General features: G+C 38.4%; 1 protein-coding gene across 1 annotated transcript in view; it reads right to left on the bottom strand.

Moving 5' to 3' along the window:
• The window catches only part of LOC105555415 (chromosome unknown open reading frame, human C5orf42), a 102,353-nt gene that overhangs the window by 46,397 nt on the left and 34,146 nt on the right, over positions 1-21,810 (bottom strand). The window contains exons 16-25 of the mRNA XM_012002358.1: positions 19,875-20,165; positions 18,615-19,385; positions 16,863-17,029; positions 15,355-15,484; positions 14,080-14,134; positions 12,240-12,341; positions 8,019-8,140; positions 7,482-7,677; positions 7,126-7,233; positions 1,854-2,107 (exon numbers count right to left, since the gene is read on the bottom strand). Of these exons, the coding sequence (XP_011857748.1) occupies positions 1,854-2,107; positions 7,126-7,233; positions 7,482-7,677; positions 8,019-8,140; positions 12,240-12,341; positions 14,080-14,134; positions 15,355-15,484; positions 16,863-17,029; positions 18,615-19,385; positions 19,875-20,165 (2,196 nt within the window). The remainder of the gene's footprint in view (positions 1-1,853; positions 2,108-7,125; positions 7,234-7,481; positions 7,678-8,018; positions 8,141-12,239; positions 12,342-14,079; positions 14,135-15,354; positions 15,485-16,862; positions 17,030-18,614; positions 19,386-19,874; positions 20,166-21,810) is intronic.

Genomic DNA, 21,810 nt, shown 5'->3' with positions numbered 1-21,810 from the left:
CTCAGTTGAAAATGCAGAAATCACCGGTCTTCTGTGTCGCTCGCGCTGGGAGTTGGAGACTGGAGCTGTTCCTATTTGGCCATCTTGCTCCACCCCTCTTCATCTTAATTTTTAAATGTGTTAAATGTTTGGATTAAAGGTGTACTATAAACCTAATAAATACATTTTTTAAATGTCAACACACTAGCAAACTGGAATATTTGTAAGGTAAGTCAATAACGGAATTCTTATCCTGCAGACTATTTTGCATTTCCCAATATTAGACTTTAAGACATTTAACTTTTTTTTTTTTTTTTTTTTTTTTTAGAGGCAGGGCCTTGCTCTGACACCAAGGCTACAGTGCAGTGGCACAATGATAGCTTACTGCAGCCTTGAACCCCTGGGCTCAAGTGATCCTCCCACCTCAGCCTCCCAAGTAGCTAGGACTAAAGGTGCACACCACCATGCCTGACTTATTATTATTTTTATGAAGATGAGGTCTCGCTATGTTGCCTGGGCTGATCTCAAACTCTTGGCCTCAAGTACCCAACCATGGTCTCATTTAACCAATTATTTGTAACATAATATTTGTTCTCTAATCCTTTTGATATAAATTGTTCTTCCTTTAAAAAAAAAAAAAAGGACGAAATGTGCAAAATAATTTTTGAGACTTCCTATTTTATTTAACTGTCATTATATATAAACATTAATTTATTTTGTATGTCTACCTTTTAAAGATGTAGAAAACTAGGCTGGTATGGTGGCTCACATCTATAATCCCAGCACTTTCGGAGGCCAAGGCAAGACTGCTTGAGGCCAAGAATTCGAGGCTAGTTTGAGCAACATAGGGAGAACTCGTCTCCACAAAAAAATATTAAAAACTTAGCTGGGACTGGTGGTATACACCTATAGTCCCAGGTACTCAGGAGGCTGAGATGGGAGGATTGCTTGAACTTGGGAGATCGAGGCTGCAGTGAGTCATGATCGCATCACTGCACTCCAGCCTGGATAACAGAGAAAGACTATGACTCAAGAATAAAAAGAAAAAAAGATATGAAAAATTTCTAAGGAACTGACTACTAACTCTCTTACACAAAATATTTAAAAGAAACTCACAAAAACTCCAAATAGAAGGACAATAATATTTATAAAAGTATAAAAATCTTTCAGAAGAAAATGATAATTATAAGTGGGGTTCCTTTAAAATCACATTCTAGTTTTGTAATTCACATATTTCTTTTCTTGATAGGAAGCATGGGTTTACTTCATTTTTGTGTGGGAGGACTCTAGAAAAAGCTTTATTTAGAGCAGATCAGCTGAATAGCCCTATATCTACAGAAGAAACTAAATTTATACTTTAAAATGTCCCAACAAACAAAACTTTAAGCATCTTCAGTGAAGATGGCTTCACTGAATTCTACCAAACATTTAAGGAAGAAATAGTACCAATCCTATAAAAAATTTTCCAAAATATAGAAGAGAGGGTAATATTTTCCAACTCATTTTATGATAATAGCCTTATACATGGGTTTACTTCTTAAAGGTAATGGTTCTCAGTTGAGGGTGATTTTGGCTCCCAGGGAACATTTGGCATTATCTGGAGACATTTTTGACTGTTACAACTAGGGAGCAGTGCCACTGGAAACCAGTGGGTAAACACCAGGGATGCTGCCAAATATCCTACAACACATGGCGCAGTCCCCCACAACAAAGAATTATCTGGCTCAAATGTCGATAGTGCTGAGGTTGACAAACTCTAGCTTAAAGAAAATAAATTTCTCATCATTTTGAAAAATCAAGTATCCAAAGGTATATCACACTACAAATCTAATAATTCAGTTGCAAACAAAAAACTAAAAATAAAGGCAGTCTACCTTATCACAATGTAGATGTAGCATTTCAGGTTTGGGGAAATCCTGCTCTATGTTTTCAGCAATGTTCTGTATTGCTAGCAACTGCTTGTCAATTTTCTGAAGCTTAGCAGTAAGATGCTCTAGTCGGTGAGCTGCAAAGCTTGGTGCAGGGCAAGCTGCAGAGACACCTTGCAGCCGTTTCCACAACAGATAATCTTCCGCAGAGTCTGACTTCGTGCTCTGTCCTTTGAATCGGAACTCTGGTTTTGGCAGATCTAAATATTAATGAGAGTAAAAGCAGAATTGATTATAATTAAAGAAGAGGTATTACTGATGATCTCATTTTTTGATGACTTCATTTTAAACCAACACAACACTACTTTCCAAATCAGTTTTAATTAAATACACCTAAAAATTCCTTTTCAGCTTCTTGACTTCTGGGATAAGAATACATAAATTACTACAACAAAGTTCCACACACAAGGAAAGTCTGAATATTACTTTCATTCCTTGCTACAAACATATACTTCATCAAAAAGCAAATTTAATATTTTTAATGACTTTTTCAAATTCTACTTGAAAACCAAAAACATCACACATTAAAAGTTGGCCCCAATATTGGCTATTACTGACTTTATATGGGATCTCAGGCAAATGTTAAACCTCCTAAAACCAAAATCAAAGCCAATGACTCTTCTTCTTCTTAAATTCAGTTGATTCTTCTCCCAAATTTGCAACACCTCCTTTTTTTTTTTTTTTTAAGAGCCTCGCTCTGTCACCCAGGCTGGTCTCGAACTCCTGGGCTCAAGCAATCCTCCCACCTCAGTCTCAGGAAGTGCTGGATTACAGGCGTGAGCCCCTGCACCTGGTCTGCACCACCTTTTTAAAATGCACTCTTCTTCTGATGTCTGGGTCTCCTCCTGCCTGTATTGCTCATACTTCTTCTGCTGCCATCCATTCCTTTTACCCGTCAGTACTTCCTGGGCTGCCAGCCTGAACTCACTTCTCTACTCACTCTTCCCACTTTCTCTGAGTTATATCATTGATGAAAGATGACTCCCAAATCCATATGGCAGTCTTTTTTAGTTCCAGCTCCTCATATCCTGAACATACCAGTTAGGTTGTCCCATAAGCACATAAAAATGAATTCATTGCTTCTGCCCCTCCAAATTGCTCCCTCTTCCTTGTTCCGCAGCTCAGCAAACAGCACCACCATTCAGTTTCCCAAACCAGAGACCAGAAAGTCACTCGAGGCTCCTTTCTTTCCCTTAGATCCAAAGTGACAAGTACTGATGATTCAACCTGCTAAATGCCTACATTCTTAATACCACTACTTGGCTGAAGCTTTCACAATAAATAGACCCCAAATCATACCGCTATCTGTAATTTATCTCTATCCTATCTAGTCCATCTTCCACACCAGGTCCAGAGAGATCTTTTAAAAACAGAAATCACGTTCCTTTTCTGTCCAAAACTCTTCAATGTGTCTCCAATGCCTTCACCTTAAAAGTCCAAATGCCTCCATATGACAGACAATGGCACACATAATCTTTCCACGGTCTACCTCTCCAGCTGAAATTCATCTCTTGCTATTTCTTTAAACAAACAAACAAAATACTACTCAGTTTGACTCCAGGCATAATGAACTTTAATTTTCTTTTCTTTTCTTTGAGACATGGTCTCGCTCTAGCACCCAGGCTGGAGTACAGTGATGAGATCTTGGTTTATTGGAACCTCTGCCTCCTGGACTCAAGCGATCCTCCTGCCTCAGCCTCTCGAGTAACTGGGACTACAGGTGTGTGCCACAACACCTGGCTAATTTTTCTATTTCTTGTAGAGACAGGGTCTCGCTATGTTGCCAAGGCCGGTCTCAAACTCCTGAGCTCAAGCAATCCACCCACCTTAGCCTCCCAAAGTGCTGGCATTACAGGCATGAGCCACCACACCCAGCCCAACTTAAATTTTCTCAAACTAAAAAAGTTCCATTAACTAACTGCAAAATCTATTCTGTCTGTCTGAAGGCCCATTCTCTCACTAAAACCTACTTTCCTTTAAGATTCCATTTAGGTGTCTCTCCTCCAAATAGCCCCAATCATCCCCCGAGATGGATTCCATGCTGTCTTACCCAAGAATCTCATTCATCCCGTCACCGCAGAACTTACCAAGCAGTATCATAATCATCCCTTTATATGTCTGTCTTTCCTTCCCCCTGTAGGCATGCCCGCAGACTGAGAGCCTGGTGTTTCTCTCTTCTTTAGCCCTGGTATATGGTCTTTAACTTCATGTTTATTGAATGAAGAGTCAGTCAAATGAAGATTATGATGCCTGCCCTACCTAACTTATGCGTTTTGTGAAGATCAAATTATGTGGCAAAGTACTTTGAAAAAATGTGAACTACTAAAAAAATATAAATAGTGCTTATTATATTTCAGTCCCAGTCTAAGTTGAACCTTCCCATGATAAGACAATAGTAAATGGCAACATTGGTAATGGCAGTTATATAGTATTTCCCTACCTGTTCTGGCCCTACCCTTTTTAGCTTGACTCTCACAGTACTTTACATCTATCTATCCCTGTTTCTTAGCAGCCTGAAGCATCAGCTTTAATGACTCTCAGGAAAGAATGTGATGCATACAAACTTACAAGTGGAAAATACAGCAAAAGAGAAGTACACGCTCAAAACCCAGAACGTCCTCAATATATAATGAAACTAGCTTCCCTTTCTCTGGAGAACCTGTTCCGCTTCCACTGACTCATAGAGAAATCACCCATCCAAGAATGTTAAACACTGAGTTCCACTGACCCTGCAATGCTCTTTCTAGGCCCAGCAAACTCTGCTTGCTATTACTGATGATATTCCTAGTAGGAGATGACTTCCGAAATAAGATGCTACTGTCATTCAAAAAATAATGAGCAGGTCTCACTAAAACAGAAATTTATTGTTTGTTTAGCTTTTTGTTGTATGCATCTAGTGACCTTGTCCCTCCCTTCTCCTCACCTTTTCCTGTAATGTAAATCCCAGTCAACTCAAATGTGTGACTATATTCTGAGTTTCTAAAGCATATTATGGGCCAGGCGTGGTGGCTCACACCTGTAATCTCAGCACTTTGGGAGGCTGAGGTGGGTGGATCATGAGGTCAGGAGTTCAAGACCAGCCTGACCAACATGGCAAAACCTTACCTCTACTAAAAATATAAAAACTAGTTGAGTGTAGTGGCACATGCCTGTAGTACCAGCTATTCGGGAGGCTGAGGCATGAGAGTCACTTGAACCTGGGAGGCAGAGGTTGCAGTGAGCCAAGATTGTACCACTGCACTCCAGCCTGGGTGACACAGTGAGACTCTATCTCAAAAAAAAAAAAAAAACAAATAAAAAAGTATATTATGTAAAACGACAGAATTTAATTTCAAAATATAAAACTTTTCCTTTTAAAGTTCTTCTCTGTAATTAGAGTACCAGGGTCCACTGATAAATTTTTGCAACCAGGCCTTCTCCCCCTGTAAGGAACCTCCAAAAGGTTGATTATAAACCCAGTCTCATTGATAAATGAAATTAATATGTAGCTTATAGTCATTTGAAATGCTGGCCTAAGATACTCAGGGGTCACAGAGAGAAAAGTCTACTTCCTGTCTGCCAGAACTTCAAAAGTTGATTGGCATGAAAATGAAGGGAAATTAACAGAGTACCTAAGCAGCCACAAACACTTGGCTAGATGTACTTCATGACAACCCTCTGAGTTGTGTCCTACAGACATACAAGTGAGGATCAAAGAAAGTTAATTGATTTGTAAAACGTATCTAAGCTATTAAGTGACAGAGCTGGGATTCAAATCCAGGTCTGTTCTATTTGAATCTAAAAGCCAGGCTCTGTTCACTTTCCCACATACTTCCCCCGTCTGAAACATTGCTAGCTTCATACATCCTCCATTCACCACCCATACACCTTAGCAGCCCCATGACAGGAGACAGAAGATGAAGGCTTTAAAATCTGAAATGCTGGTACTTGTTTGTATATGTAGCTGTAATACACATGCCCTAACACATCCTAACCCATCCCTTCCTTGCTCCTTATGTCTCCTGAGTGCCCACTGTCATTATACAATAATCAGGCAGAGCTAGACTCTGTGCCCAAGCATCTTGCAACCACAGGGCTGACTATGTCCATACCTCACAACCACTGTGGAACCTAGGGGAGACTCAGGTCTCTGTTGCAGGAAGTCTGATTGCATATTGGATTAACCTAACCAGTCACAGGATGTAGTAGCTTCAGGTTGTGGAGGGATATTCTTCTAGGCTGGTGTGATGGCTCATGGCTGTAATCCCAGTACTTTGGGAGGCTAAGGCGGGAGGATCACTTCAGACCAGGAGTTTAAGACCAACCTGGACAACATAGTGAGACCCTGTCTCTATAAAAAAAATTTTTAAATTAGCTAGGCATGGTGGTGTGTGCCTGTAATTCTAGCTACTTGGGAGGCTGAGGCAGGAGGATCCCTTGAGCCCAGGAGTTCGAGGCTACAGTGAACTATGATCGCACCACCATACCCCAGTCTGAACAATTCAGCAAGACTCTGTCTCTAAAACACAACAATAATACATACATATATATGTATTTTATTTAAAAATTTAAATATATATAGTCTTCTAAATCTTGTAAAAAGTTACCATAATGCAACCTGACTATAAAACTGAATATTTATAAGTACTATTGAATTGCGTACACCTGGCCATAAAGATGGAAACAACAAACACTGAGGACTATAAGACAGAGAGGGAGGGAGGAAGGTAAGGGATGAAAAACTACCTATTGGGTACTATGCTCACTACCTGGGTGATGGGTCCAATCATGCCCTAAACCTTAGCATCATGCAATGCAATATACCTAGGTAACAAACCTGTACATGTGTCCTGAATTTGAAATAAAAGTTGGGAAAAAAAGTACTGTTGGCTACCATGCCTGTTTATTTTCGGTGTGCTATTTGATAATTTCCCACCTTTTACAATATAAAAATTGCTTTTTAACATCAAAACACTCATGAACTCACACAGAATATTTATTGTTAGCCTTATTAATTGAGAAAAGACATATGCATAAACAGATCTGTGACTTTTTACAAAATATCCATGGGTCCCAGCTTTGGAATCATGTCTCTATTTCATTTACCTATTTGTCCCCATGCTCCTCAGCAAGGGACAACCCTTTTTCTGGTTTCTTTTGCAATTATCAAATTTTGGTGCTTGTTTCCAATATAACAGTAATTCAGAAGAGGGTCATGCTATACCTCTTGGCTGTTTACCTTCGTTCTGCTGTATGTCTGATGGTGTAGGTGAAGTGACACTAGGCTCCTTCACTTCTGTAATGCCTGCTCTCAAGCTTTTTCCATCCAGACAAGCTGGAGCTACTTCTGCAGGTTTGGAAAATAAATCCATAGAGGAACTGGCTGATTCTATTAAGAATATGAAAAGCATTCAAAGACTGATTCTAAACTTCTAAATAAGGTAATGAGAAGATTAACAGAACATTTCTGTGAATATAAACATCCAAAAATACAGTGGGTTTTAGGAGGAGAGCTAAGAGATGTGAGTAGGGATAACAATGCTATATTAAATAACTTTTCAAATCATTTTTGTTTTAAAAGTAGGAAAAAACTACCTTGACTCTTAAAATTATGCGGGGGAACAGCATTAGTAACTGAAGCTGCCATATAATGTAACTCTGCAGACGATGGAACTGCTGGATGATCGCTTTGCTGTTTGATAACATTATCATTTGAAGGCTCTTCTCTCACAGGTAATTCCTGTAGATCATCAGCTTCAATGTCAATCACATTTATATAAGTATGTCCAACCTGAGCCAAAACACATAAAATCAAAGAGGGTTACATTCTTTTTACTCTATATGGTCACTCTGTCCCCCCAAAAAAAGGCTTAATTCTTAATTCTTATTAATAACAAGGAAAGAAGGGCCTGAATGTGCCCAACTTAGGAAAAGGAGCAGGAAGTATGTATTATTGATCTTAGTTTACAATATTTTTGGCATAATGCTTAAATTAATTTTTGAACCTTTACTACAAAACTACCTAGATGAGATTTTTAGCCTCATTTCATCTACACAATTGAATAATGTCTACATGACCATAATACATTTTAGCGCAAAGGTATTATTAAAATTTCTGAATAAAACACAAACCAAGTTTGCTACTGTATGAGGTGCTGAGGGTGACAAAGGTTTCTCTGACATTTCAGTGGAAAGCTTCAGATTTAGATATACATCTGGGACCAAGAGCTGAGGAGCATTCAAAGGCTCATGTTCTGCAAATTAAAAAAGAAATAATCAGGAACTTTAAGAAAAACGCTGTAAACTGCTCCAAATCATCAACTTTGTATGAACAAGTTAGCAACAAACAACATAAATTATACTTCTTGAAATCTAAGTAGAAGTGACATGCATATAAATAATTAAAGCAAATTCTATTCTAAGGGTAATTTAGAGTAATTCATAATTGAATGCAAGCTGACTATTGTTTTTCTCATATGAATGATTCACAAGAACAGTAAAGTAACTAAATTACATCAAGAAAATGCTAAAATTTCCTATTTCTATATCAGATATATTAAGTCATGTTTGGTTACTTTAGGGAAGTTTCAAAAAACCCAGATTTTAGGAGATTAACCTATAACTAATTTTTTTTTACCTTGAATAGTTTCTTGTTATTTGCTTATTTTTATTGACAGCTTTATTGAAACATAATTCACATTCTCTTTTTTTTTTTGAGACAGTCTCGCTATGTCGCCCAGGCTGGAGTGCAGTGACGTGATCTCGGCTCACTGCAACCTCCGCCTCCCGGGGTCATTCTCCTGCCTCCGCCTCCCAAGTAGCTGGGACTACAGGCACCTGCCACCATGCCTGGCTAATTTTTTTGTATTTTTAGTAGAGATAGGATTTCACTGTGTTAGCCAGGATGGTCTCGATCTCCTGACCTCGTGATCCGCCCGCCTCAGCCTCCCAAAGTGCTGGAATTACAGGTGTGAGCCACCGTGCCCAGCTAATTCACATTCTTTAAAAGGGTATCATTCAGTGGTATATAGTATATTCACAGAGCTTATAATTAAATTTTACCACTTAAAGTGTTTTAACATCTAAATTTCACAAATGTTAACTGCTTCTTATTTAACAGTAAAATAAACAGGCCTGTCACAGGAGATCATCAGACAGTTTAACTCTGTGCCTTTTGTTCTAGGCCTCTAGCCTTATTTTCTAGCATTGTTTTTTCAATAAAGCACTATTTTCAAATGTAACTCGTACTGAGTACTTATTACCAAAGCTTGAATTTAAACCACTTAAAACTACAAAAAAAAGAAAAATAAAAATACTGAAATCATTCTCTCTTGATTGATTGGTTTAACTGCTTTTTTATGGGGGACAGTGACTAGCTTTGGCATCATGCAGATATATCTTTTTTTTTTTTTTTTTTTTTTTTTGAGATGGAGTTTCGCTCTGTCACCCAGGCTGGAGTGCAGTGCCCGGATCTCAGCTCTCTAAAAGCTCCACCTCCCGGGTTTACGCCATTCTCCTGCCTCAGCCTCCCGAGTAGTTGGGACTACAGGTGCCTGCCACCATGCCCGGCTAGATTTTTCGTATTTTTTTAGTAGAGACGGGGTTTCACCGTGTTAGCCAGGATAGTCTCGATCTCCTGACCTCGTGATCTGCCCATCTCGGCCTCCCAAAGTGCTGGGATTACAGGCTTGAGCCACTGCGCCCAGTCAGATATATCTTTAATAAGTCATACTGCTCTTAGAAAAAAAAAGAAATCACACATGATGTGCAAGAAATGATTTGCTGCTTGGTACCACATTCAGAAACAACTTCTTGAGAAGTAGCTTACTTCTCTTGTAGTGCATTAAAAAATTTAAGACAAAGAGAGAAAACAAAAAAATTTCACAAACACAAGAAAAAATTAAAATATATGAATACAGATAATTAGATCTAATGCATAGAAGGTGATAGGTAGAAACATAGAGTGACAGCTTAACAATGTAATTTTAAATAATTAATGTAATTTCAAAGTTTATTATTATTTATATCATGGGCCTCCACCTAGATGAACAGCAGACTCAGGAAATAGCTGCCAACTTCGATAAACTACTTAACAAAAGCAATGTACCTCCAGGGCTTTCTCAAAGATATGCTCAGATAATGAACATTTAAGAATGCTTTGTGGTGGTTCAAACCTGTAATCCTAGCACTTTGGGAGGCCAAGGAGGGCAAATCACTTGAGGTCAGGAGTTTGAGACCAGCTTGGCCAACATGGTGAAACCCTGTCTGTACTAAAAATACAAAAATTAACCAGGCACAGTGGAAGTCACCTGTCAGGAGACCTTGGCTATTTGGGAGACTGAGGTAGGAGAACTGCTTGAACCTGGGAGGCGGAGGCAATCTTGAGACAAGATTGCACTACTGTACTCCAGCCTCCAGCCTGGGCAACAGAGCAAGACTCTGTCTCAAAAAAAAAAAAGAAAAAAAAAGTTTCTCAAATGCAGACTCATCATTTATATCAAAAACATTTACACATGCTCAACTTCATTCAGAAAGAAATACAAATTTAAATAATGACTTTTGTTTTTCTTTTTTTTTTTTTTTGAGACAGAGTCTCACTCTGTCACCCAGGCAGTGGCGCGATCTCGGCTCACTGCAAGCTCCACCTCCCGGGTTCATGCCATTCTCCCACCTCAGCCTCTCGAGTAGCTGGGACCACAGGTGCATGCCACCACGCCCAGCTAGTTTTGTTTTTGTATTTTTAGTAGAGATGGGGTGTCACCGTGTTAGCCAGGATGGTCGATCTCCTGACCTCGTGATCCGCCTGCCTCAGCCTCCCAAAGTGCTGGGATTACAGGCGTGGGCCACTGTGCTCGGCCTATAATGACTTTTTTTGACCTATCAGATTGGCAAAGTTAAAAAGGTTAGCTAAGTCATAGTAATAACCAAAAAAGTCTCTTATGCAGGAAGATATTCATTGAAGCCTAATTTGTAGGAGAAAAAAAACTGGAAACTAATGTATAGCTGGAAGAAGGAATATGCTTATGAAGTACTTCTCTGATGACACAGGGACATGTTTGCCATACATATAAATCAAAGTGAAATGAACAGGATACAAAATACAGGTATCCCTTGTAACGCAAATCTAATCCACTCCTGCAAATGTGCTAGATAGTGAATTTTCCAATTCCAGGAGACTTTATGACAGTATTTCAAATGGAAATAAAAAGCTGTCCTAGTCCATCTAATTTTCCCAAACATCATTAAACAACTCTTAAATACTTAAATAACAACTCATCAAGGATTACTACATATAAAGCATTTTAAACATCACTTTTTTATTAATATTCATTTAATTCATTAGTTAGCATTCAATATGCAATAATACTGAATGCATTAGAGATGAATTGCCTTCAACACTGCAGCAAACATACTATGATGCAAATAACAAAATAAATAATATATTAAAGATACACTCTAATTTAAGAGCATCCCAAGGTACTTGGAAAAAAACAACATTGGGACCCAGGAGGATTAAACTAAACTCTCATGGAAAAGCTAGAGAAGACAGCCATAATATCTGGACAATGAGAGTTTAGATACTAAGGGAGGACACCTATGCTATATACTGTATCTAACTATGTAAAATGCACAAAAGACTGAAAGAAAAAACAATATCAAACCATTATTGCTAAGTGGTGAGATTATGGTTAATTTTCATCTTCTTCATAGATTGCTAAATTACCTAAATATTCTAAAATGATTACATTTTTAAGACATAAAGTTAGAGAGGCTAAAAAGCACGTACAAGGTTCTGTACATGGGTAAAAGAAACTGTTTACTAAAAGTCATAAAAAAGAATTACTATGATACAATGGGTAGAGCACTATTCAATATGCTATTCATAATGATAAACAATATTAAAGTGGAAATTTGTCAGGAAACATTCCAAATAATAGGTCCTCCAACACTTATTTCCTCTACTCCTGGACACAGTTACACACCCCTCCCTCACCGAACCCAATCCAGTCCTTCCTAGCTCACCTTCACTAGCCACAGTCCCAGGCCTCCCAACCTTGGACATGCAATTCCAGTGAAGGTAATTAATAACATAGAGAATCCAAATTCAAAGCATTATTTTTACTGACTTAGGATGTAATCTATGGTAATTTTGAAGAAAAGTCTCTATTATGTTTTACTAAGTTATAAATTTGATTTCTAAAGTATATACCAAGATTGGAGAGAAAAACCTAGGGGGAGTAAATCATATCACATAATTTAAAATTCCCTTTAAATCACTGCCTTAAAGGAAAAGTCTAGATAACTCAATTATATCAAAATATACGAATTTTTTAAAAGAAAAACAGCATTTACCTGGGACTGTATTTGTACTTGCATCTTGACTTCCTATAGCTTTCTTTTTCACAGAGGCCATGAAATGCAATCCAGCTGAAGTATTATCATCTTGTAGCATTTCTTAAATATAATAAAACATTGGAAGTAATCATTGAGAAGCTAACATATTACCAGGAGCCCAGCAGCACAGTACCTAACTCAATGGAAGTAAAATATGGGGTGTCAGGATGTTATTAAAATTTTTTTTTGAGACGGAGTCTGGCTCTGTTGCCCAGGCTGGAGTGCAGTGGCGTGATCTCAGCTCACAGCAACCTCTGCCTCCCGGGTTCAAGTGATTCTCCTGCCTCAGCCTCCCAAGTAGCTGGGATTACAGGTGCCCACCACCATGCCTAATTTTTGTATTTTTAGTAGAGACGGGGTTTAAGCCATTTTGGCCAGGCTGGTCTCAAACTCCTGACCTCAAGTGATCCACCCGCCTCGGCCTCCCACAAGTGCTGGATTACAGGCCTGGGCCACCGTGCCCAGCCTAAAATGGGCTTTCTGAATGAAGTGCTATGTAAGTTGAATTTCAAAGACATGGTAGAACCAAAATCAAAACTGTTGAGGACTCTGCATGTCCAGCTTAGAAACCTAGATATTCTTCTGGGAATGAAGATCCAGTAGAAGCTGTTAAGCAGAGAAATGATATGGTCAGATTCATATTCTAGGAAAACAATCTAGCCAGTGTGTGGAAAATAGGTTTGAGTGGATATACCTAGTAATGGTGAGGGATGGGAAAACAGGATAAATTTAAGAATTACAAAGGAAGCAAAATAGGTAAGAATCGGTTATTGACTGGATAAAAGGGAAGACAGAATTCATAATCACATGTTTCTGGCTTAGGCTGATATCAACACAAATGGAGAAAGAGAATGTAGGAGGAAAAAACAGTCAGGGCAGAGTAGAAATAATGAATTCAGAATTCACATAGTGTATCTGAGGTAATTTCTACGTAAGTAGAAAAACTCAAGAGGAAAGAGAACCAAAATCCAAAGTCTACTGTGAGAGTTTGTGTTTACATGTGGATTTCTCTGGGAGATCACCCAGGAAGACTAGGTAGAATAAGACAGTATCAATTATGGAGCATTGTGGTATAATGAAAAATATATATTTGGTCTACAAAGACCCAGTTTCTTGCACACAGGTCCTCAGAATCTTGGGATTTCCTGATAGGAGTGCCTGTTATTTCTAACGAGCCCCTTTTGATCACACCTAAGTATATGCTAGAGGTGTCTCTTCACAAGCCCCTAGATGGCTTTAGCATAGGGCCAATCACCAGAGGAACCAACCACATGATGAGAGGGTTAGAATGATCAGCCCCCAATTCAGCCATCCTACTGCCACATCTGGGAAAGAGAAGGGGCTGGAGATTGAGCTCAATCACAATGGCCAGTGATTTAATCAATTATACCTAAGTACTGAAAAGTCAATAAAAATCCTGAAGCAAACAGGTTAAGAGCGATTCCAGGTTGGTGAATACATGGATGTGCTAGGAGACTGGCCATCCCAGAGAGGGCATGGAAGCCCTGTGCTGCCCAACCCCACCACTGCCTTGCCCTGTGCATCTCTTCTATTTGGCTGTTCCTGAGTTGTATCCTTTATAATAAAATTGTAATCATAAGTAAAGGGCTTTCCCAATTTCTGTGGGTTTTCTAGTCAATTACCAAACCTGAGTTGAGGGGGGTAGAGTATAGGAACCCTTGAATTTGTAGTCAGCTGGGCAGAAATGTAGGTAGCCTCATTTTCATATTGTACATATTTCTAAAAAGCTAATTTTAACTCTAAACTTAGACATTACATTAATCATACACATACATACCAAAAGGAATGTCGAAGTCATCCAAAGAATGGGAACCACAATGTTCTTCTTGTTCCTAAATGAATTCCCACAGGATTAATCTATGATTAACTCAAAGACATGTATTATTTTGTAAAAAAAATGCTCAATAGCTATGAAGATTGAATTCTTATGTATAGGTTCAATTTCCATCATTCTAGGCATAATTATTCCATCAAATTATTTACTCTATCGAAGTAACTCTACAAATGAGTTAAGAAAATTTATAAGCCAAACAATAAAAAAGCATTACCAATTTAATGTAAGGTTCCTAGGTTACCATGTGCAACTCTCTCCTACAGAGTAGCTTTGATAATACTCAAATAGTACACCATCCTGTCAAAAATCTTTCATGGACTCAACAAACAGTTGTACTAAGTGCCTCTAGACATGCTCTTGAGGACTGACTGAAAAAGCATGCCTTTTAAAAATCAATGTAAACAAAACTATTAATACATTTCTCTTTATTTAATCTGTTGTTGCAAAAATAGTTAGACAATCACCAAATACAGAGGTATATTTAAAAAGACCTGACTTAACACTGGGCATGATGGCTAACACCTATAATCCGAGTGTTTTAGGAGGCTGAGGTAGAAGGATCACTTGAGGTCAGGAGTCGGAGACCAGCCTGGGCAACACAGCAAGGTCCCACCTTTCAAAAAAATATTTTTTAATTAGCTGGGCATGGTGGCACACATCTATAGTCCCAGCTACTTGGGAGGCTGAAGCAGAAGGACTGCCCAAGCCCAGGAGGTAGGGGCTGCAGTGAGCTATATTTGTGCCACTGCACTACAGCCTGGGCAACAGAGCAAGACCCTATCTCTAAAAAATAATAATAAATTAAATTTTTAAAAAAGATTTGACTTAAAATAGAGTTTACACAACAAACCTGTTTGGGAAGTCCTAGAGGAATCTCAGAGAAGGGTGAAACTGTATTAGGAGAAGCCCAAATAACATAACATATATGTTAAGATATCATAGAAATAAGCAAAGGGTGATTTCAAATATAAAAAAAGCCACACAGGCAGATGCTCTAAACTGTAGTTTTTGATGTACCATCAAGTTGCTTTTCACATTCAGAACTCTATGTCTACTGCTCTGTGGAGGGAGGCAGCAGGGACTGATATACTGAATGATATAAAGATCCTCCTAATCACAATCAGAAGCTCCCAGCAATCAGACTAGATAAACCACAAAGACATACCAAACTCAGTGTACAAGCACACCAGGGAAGAATCAATAGCAGTTTTTCTATACCTTGGGTTTCTTAATGATTTCTGAATTATCGTTATTAATTATGGAATTCTCTGGTCGAAAAGTCACATTTGGTTTTCTCAATTTCTCAGATTTTTTTTCTTGCAGCTCTTTCTCAGCTCTTCTCCTTTGCCTGTTAAACATAATAGCGTAAAACATACTTTTACAATTATAGCAACATTTGCTTTTCATTTATCATGCTAGATAGGGATACAGTTAACAAAATTATGTTCATAAATTCTTTTCAATAGCATTTAATTAAATTAACAAGACATTCTGCAAATACAAGCAAATATAAGCCAAACACCAAATATGAAATTTATTTCTAGAACCTCTAATACTGAACTGACTATTCTATGTTAGTCACTGGAATCTAAGGACAGGGCTACACATCTTAGATAATTATTAAACTCTCTTTTCTGTGAATTTGCAGTCGGTGCCAGAAACCCTATCAGATACCTCCATTAGTCTATTTGAAGACATTAAGCACACTTAGTCACCTCAGCAAAATCACAGCAAGGAGGAAAGAGGTCTCAAAACGCTAAGGGGAAGACTAAATTGGAAGAGGGAATAGATGGAAACAAGAAGACCATTTCTGGAAAGACAGCACTAGTAACAGATTTTACAGTCTGATAAATGTGAAAATTTTAAAGTATTTTCCAGACTTAGTAATAATCTGCCAATCAATACACATGGTAAAACACTACAGTAAATGCTCTTCACTAGAAGTTACAGCCTTGCTTTTCACATACACATTTCTTAGTGCCCTGAAACAATTTACATCACCTACCCTCCTGCTCACTGTAAGAGTCTGAAGAATATGGTAAGATGATTGGTTCAAAGTATTGGAGGATACAGTAGTCCCCCCTTATCCATGGTTTCACTTTCCAAGGTTTCAATTTATCAGAGTTCAACCATGGTTTGAAAATAGATGAGTTCAGTGCAATAAGATATTTTGAGAGACAGAGGGAAAGAGATCACATTCACATAACTTGCCTTACAATATAGTTATAATTGTTATATTTTATTACTAGTTATTGTGCATTGCTTACTGTGCCTAATCTATAACTTAAACTTTATCATTGGTATGTATGTACACAAAAAAACAAAATATATAATAGGGTTCAGTACTATCTGCAGTTTCAGGTATCCACTGAAGGTCTTGGCATGTATTCCTGGGAATAAGGGAGGACTACTGCATATGGGATATTGTACCAAGTATTTGAGAAGCAAATGATGACTGTTCCTTCTACTATAGACACTGTAAAAGAATCCTCCAGTCTACGAATGGTAGGAAAGAATTCCTTAATACGATGGGAAAATATTATAGTATTTGTCTCACAAAATAGGAATTTTTCTCACATAAAATATGTTCAGATACATGACACTTGAAAACTGAATGTGCAATTGTGTATAGCCTAGGAGACTGAACCAGATTACCGTGTGATTTTAAATAATAATGAATTTGCTGATATATGATATTATTAAATAAAATTTCACTTAAATCTTGCCTTTTTTTACTGTCCTTTCCTTGTCTTACTTCAGGTGGTTCTATTTTGACCTTTAGAAGTTGAAGGTGTCCAGCATCACCTTGTTCAAATAAATTATGTGTTAGTTTCTGTTGGCTTTGTTTAAACGCAATGAGGTTTTCAAGTGGGATAAGTTGTGTTTTTTTGCACTACAAGAAAGAAACAAAGCATAAGATTGACAAACTGCAAACTCAATTATGTAATATTTTAACAAAAGACTGAGGAAAAATGCATTTCTTTAAACTGTGCAACAGAACAAATTAAATATAACAAATTGATTTAAACTGGCAATATGAGTATACGTATCTTAGAGAAAAAGTGATTTAAAGTGCTGAAAGTTTCAAATGGGTCATCCTATTTCAGAAATTAAGCTAGAAGTTCTCACCTTCCTAATTTCATTCCCATATTAAAAATCTTTCCTCTGGTCAGGCGCGGTGGCTCACGCCTGTAATCCCAGCACTTTGGGAGGTCGAGGTGGGCGGATCACAAGGTCAGGAGTTCGAGAACAGCCTGGCCAACATGGTGGAACCCTGTCTCCACTAAAGATACAAAAAATTAGCCAGCCATGGTGGTGCATGCCTGTAATCCCAGCTACTTGGGAGGCTGAGGCAGGAGAATCACTTGAATCCGGGAGGCAGAGGTTGCAGTGAGCTGAGATTACGCCATTACACTCCAGCCTGGTGACAGGGTGAGGCTCTATCTCATATTAAAAAAAAACAAACAAAAAACCAAAAAAAAAAACCTTTCGTCTTATAAATGAAATTACATAATGTCCAGCATTTAACTTAAAATTATTTGCAACAGGGAAGATGCAGAGGCACAAAGACCACAGATGGAAAAGACCAGCAATATGCTGAAAATCCCTGAAGGCTTGGGAATTGAATGGTAAAAACTTGGGGTTCTTCGTCGGTTCATGTTATCTTCAGAAGAAAAGGAAGCATGGTTAAGTATTTTTTCTAAGGAATAACCGTTTGTTTTCCCAGTACCATCTTCAAATCATAAAAGTACACCTGAGAATGTATTACTCAATTATCTCCCTAAGATAGTACTGCTCTCCTCAAAACTAGAGCCTAAACCATTTTAATTTCATAAATCAAAAGTTATACTTTTAAAGAGGACTTGGTGGGTCTATAAAACTACCATTTTAATATATGTGCTACTAATCACAGATCTGGGTCTATTTAACAAATTTAACCTGTCAAAGATTTGAAGATCATACAATAACTGCTAGGAACCTCAAACAATATGTGTGTTCACTTGCTCTCCTCTCTATACGCACATAAACAAAAGCATCTGGTAATTTTTTTGCCTTTTTTTTTCCACGTGTTTAAATCTTACACAAAGTACCTGGTAATTTTACTGCTTCTTTCTTTCTAGAGCAGCAGAAATATATACGAAAGAGTCTAGCAAACTCCAGTATTGATAGAAAGACCTAAAACCTTTAAAATACACAATTTTTTAAAAATAGAGACAGCTTCTCCCTACGCTACCCAGGCTGGTCTCAAACTCCTGGGATCAAGAGATCCTCCCATCTTGGCCTCCCAAAGTATTGGGATTATAGGCATGAGCCACCATGCCCAGCTACAATCATTATTTTAAACCTAATTTTTACATGCTATTTTCTATAACAAGCATTTTTTTTATGTAAAAGAGCTTTTCACTGACCATACGGTACTTATGGTATGAAAAAAATGCAGGACACTGCTTTTGCATTACTATACAAAAATTCATTACCATATTTTCTGGGGACAAATGTGGATGAAGTAATGACAATCTTGGGTATTTTCTTTCTTCTGCTATAGGTTGGATAGGTGTTGAGGGAACTGTAATAGATGCTCTTGAGGTTGATGGAAACATATTAGGAGGTTTAAATGGCAAGTATAGTAACGGAAGTCCAAAGGAATGGTGAGGAGATATCTCAAGGGGCCCTGGCTTAACATCAAATAGTTTCTCTGGTTTTATAAACACTGAAGAGTCCTGTGGAGGTGTCAGATTTTCTTGTCCAACATATTGATCCAAGTTTACATGCTTAGGAATTTCTGTAATTACAGTTTCTGCCCATGTCTTCTGCTTAACTTCTTTTTTTTTGGCTTCAGTATTATACTGGCTTACATTCAAATGGGATGCTGGAGGAGTTTGTGCTACTCTCTGTGGCAGAGCAGGTTGGAAGGAGTCAGATAATCCCCAAGCCTCTCTTGGTTGTGGCAGAGGCCTGAAGGGAACTTGTGGAATACTTCCTGCATGTAAGAAAAGGGGCTTGAATTCTTGTTTAGGCTTAAACTGAAGCAAAGGAAAGCCATCACCAAGACTAAATGTTTTTGCATGTGGGATCAGTCTAGGTGCCTTCTGAACAACAGAAGGTGTGGACAAAAGGCAGAGGTGAGTATTTCCAGCAGGAGCTGGATAAAACGAAGTGGATGGTAAGTTTTGAGATGATGGAATTGGTCCTCTTTTCTGGGGCTGGCCATTTAATTGACATAAAGGAATGCTCCCATGTAGAACATTCTGGAAGAGAAAAAAGATATTATGTAAGTTTAGAATATATTAGAAATTCCTTACTTCGTAAATGGCATTCAGTATGTTTTGCAGCGGGTAGAATGTAGTAACTGCTTAAAAAAAAAAAAAGTATTTACTCAACAAAAACAAAAAACACGATGACTATTGAACTACTCAGGACATTATTATTATTATTATTATTATTTTCTGAGACAGAGTCTCACTCTGTCACCCAGGCTGGAGTGTAGTGACATGACTTCGGCTCACTGCAACCTCCACCTCATGAGTTCAAGCAATTCTCCTGCCTCAGCCTCCTGAATAACTGGGATTACAGGCATGCACCACCACACCCGGCTAACTTTTGTATTTTTAGTAGAGCTAGGGTTTCACCATGTTGGCCAGGCTGCTCTCGAACTCCCAACCTCAGGTGCGGCCTGCCATAGTGCTGGGACATGAGCCACCACGTCCAGCCATTAAAGGTATTTTTACATACATTACCTGTACATTTCCAGTACTATTTTGACCAGATGGGATAGTTCTTTCATGGCAGTGTGGGCTGTTCTTGCGAGGCTCTCTGGTGTTCTCTCCCATTGACTGTGGCTTAACAAAAAATCTCTCCTTAAGATTTTTGTTGCTGTCTTCAACATCACCACATCCTCTTAGATTTGATTCTTGGCTTCCCCCTAAATGCACAGACTGAGACTGCTGTACAAGTTGTTGTATATCTGGGAGATTAGCAAAGGATGACCCTACTATTTGCATTAGGCTCATGAAGTTGATCTGTTGCAGCTTGAATAAAACAAAAATTGAAGCAATATCTTAAAATATAACAAAAAACTAAGGAATCAACATAATCATATGAGTACTCTATAATAGTCACACCTTTGTCTTAGTATCTATGAGAATCATGAATGCTGAGCAGGAGGCATAGTCAGGGAATTTTTTTTTTTTTTTAAAGGGAGAGGAAAAAAATGATAACTTCCTGTCAACCAGGCATATGAATACTCACTTGCGAATGAAACTTGGAACTATTTGTAAACAGTTTACAGTATTCGGTTTCCATAAACATCCCAGGGATCAAAGGAGTGGGATAAAGACAGATTCCCAGAATAGGCCAGGCGCAGTGGCTCACGCCTGTAATCTCAGCACTTTGGGAGGCTGCAGAGGGTGGATCACAAGGTCAAGAGATTGAGACCATCCTGGCCAACATGATGAAACCCCATCTCTACTAAAAATACAAAAATTAGCTGGGTGTGGTGGCACGCATCTATAGTCCCAGCTACTCGGGAAGCTGAGGCAGGAGAATCGCTTGAACTAGGGAGGTAAGGTTGCAGTGAGCCGAGATCGTGCCACTGCACTCCAGCCTGGTGACAGAGTGAGATTCTGTCTCTAAAAAAAAAAAAAAAAAAAAAAAGACAGATTCCCAGAATAAGTATATTTTGAACAGTTTTCAGGAATGAGCAGAAAGCAGTACACAGGTGAAGAGCAAGGAATTCCCTTGGAAAGGCTGATTAGGTGAAAGAAAAGTCAGACACCAGTTGTCCCCCAAACTATGCTGCACATTACAATCACCTGAGAAATATCTATAAGTCCCGATGACCAGGTCACCCCCTATCAATAACATCGCAATGTCTGGGGATGGGAACCAGCATCTGTATTCATTAAGACGACCAGGTTATTTCAATGTCCAGAAAATCTTGGGAAGCACTAGCACAGACATTGGCTTAGCAGGAACAGGAGATTTACAGCAGGGATAATGAAAAGATAGGCTAGTGCGGAAGTTCTCAAACTTTGGCATGCACCAGAATTACCTGGAGGACTTGAACCACTCTGCTGATCCCTATCCCAAGTTTCTGATTCAACGGGTCTAGGATCGGGGCCTGAGAATTTGTATTTCCAAGGTCTAAGTGATGCTGATACTACTCGTCCAGGCATCATACTTTGAGAACCACTAGACTTGTGAAAGTAAGGCAGGAAAGGAGTGAAGGTAAAGACTTCAAAGTGAAGTTTTTGAAGGCCAACAGAAAAATTTGCATTTGATAGAACAAACCAATAGGGAAACAGTGCAGGTTTTTAAAAATGCAGTTTTCTTTTAATTATTTTAAAGCAAATACAGGAAAAACCAGAAATTTTAAAAATAAAATAAATATTATTCATAATCCTACCCTCAAAAATAATAAGCATTGACATTTTAGTATATTTCCTTTCTCTTGCTTACTATCTATCTATCTATCTATCTATCTATCTATCTATCTATGTATCTATCTATCTATTCATTCTATCTGTTCTATCTAAAAGACAAGGTCTCACCATGGTACCCAGGCTGGAGTGCAGTGGACTGATCACAGCCCACTGTAACCTCAAATTCCTGGGCTCAAAGCATCCTCCCACCTCAGCCTGCCGAGTAGCTGAGACTATAGGCATGTGCTACCAT

Source organism: Mandrillus leucophaeus, unplaced genomic scaffold (genome assembly GCF_000951045.1).
Source record: "Mandrillus leucophaeus isolate KB7577 unplaced genomic scaffold, Mleu.le_1.0 Scaffold684, whole genome shotgun sequence".
Lineage (NCBI taxonomy): Eukaryota > Metazoa > Chordata > Mammalia > Primates > Cercopithecidae > Mandrillus > Mandrillus leucophaeus.
This window is presented reverse-complemented; position numbering and strand designations above follow the sequence as displayed.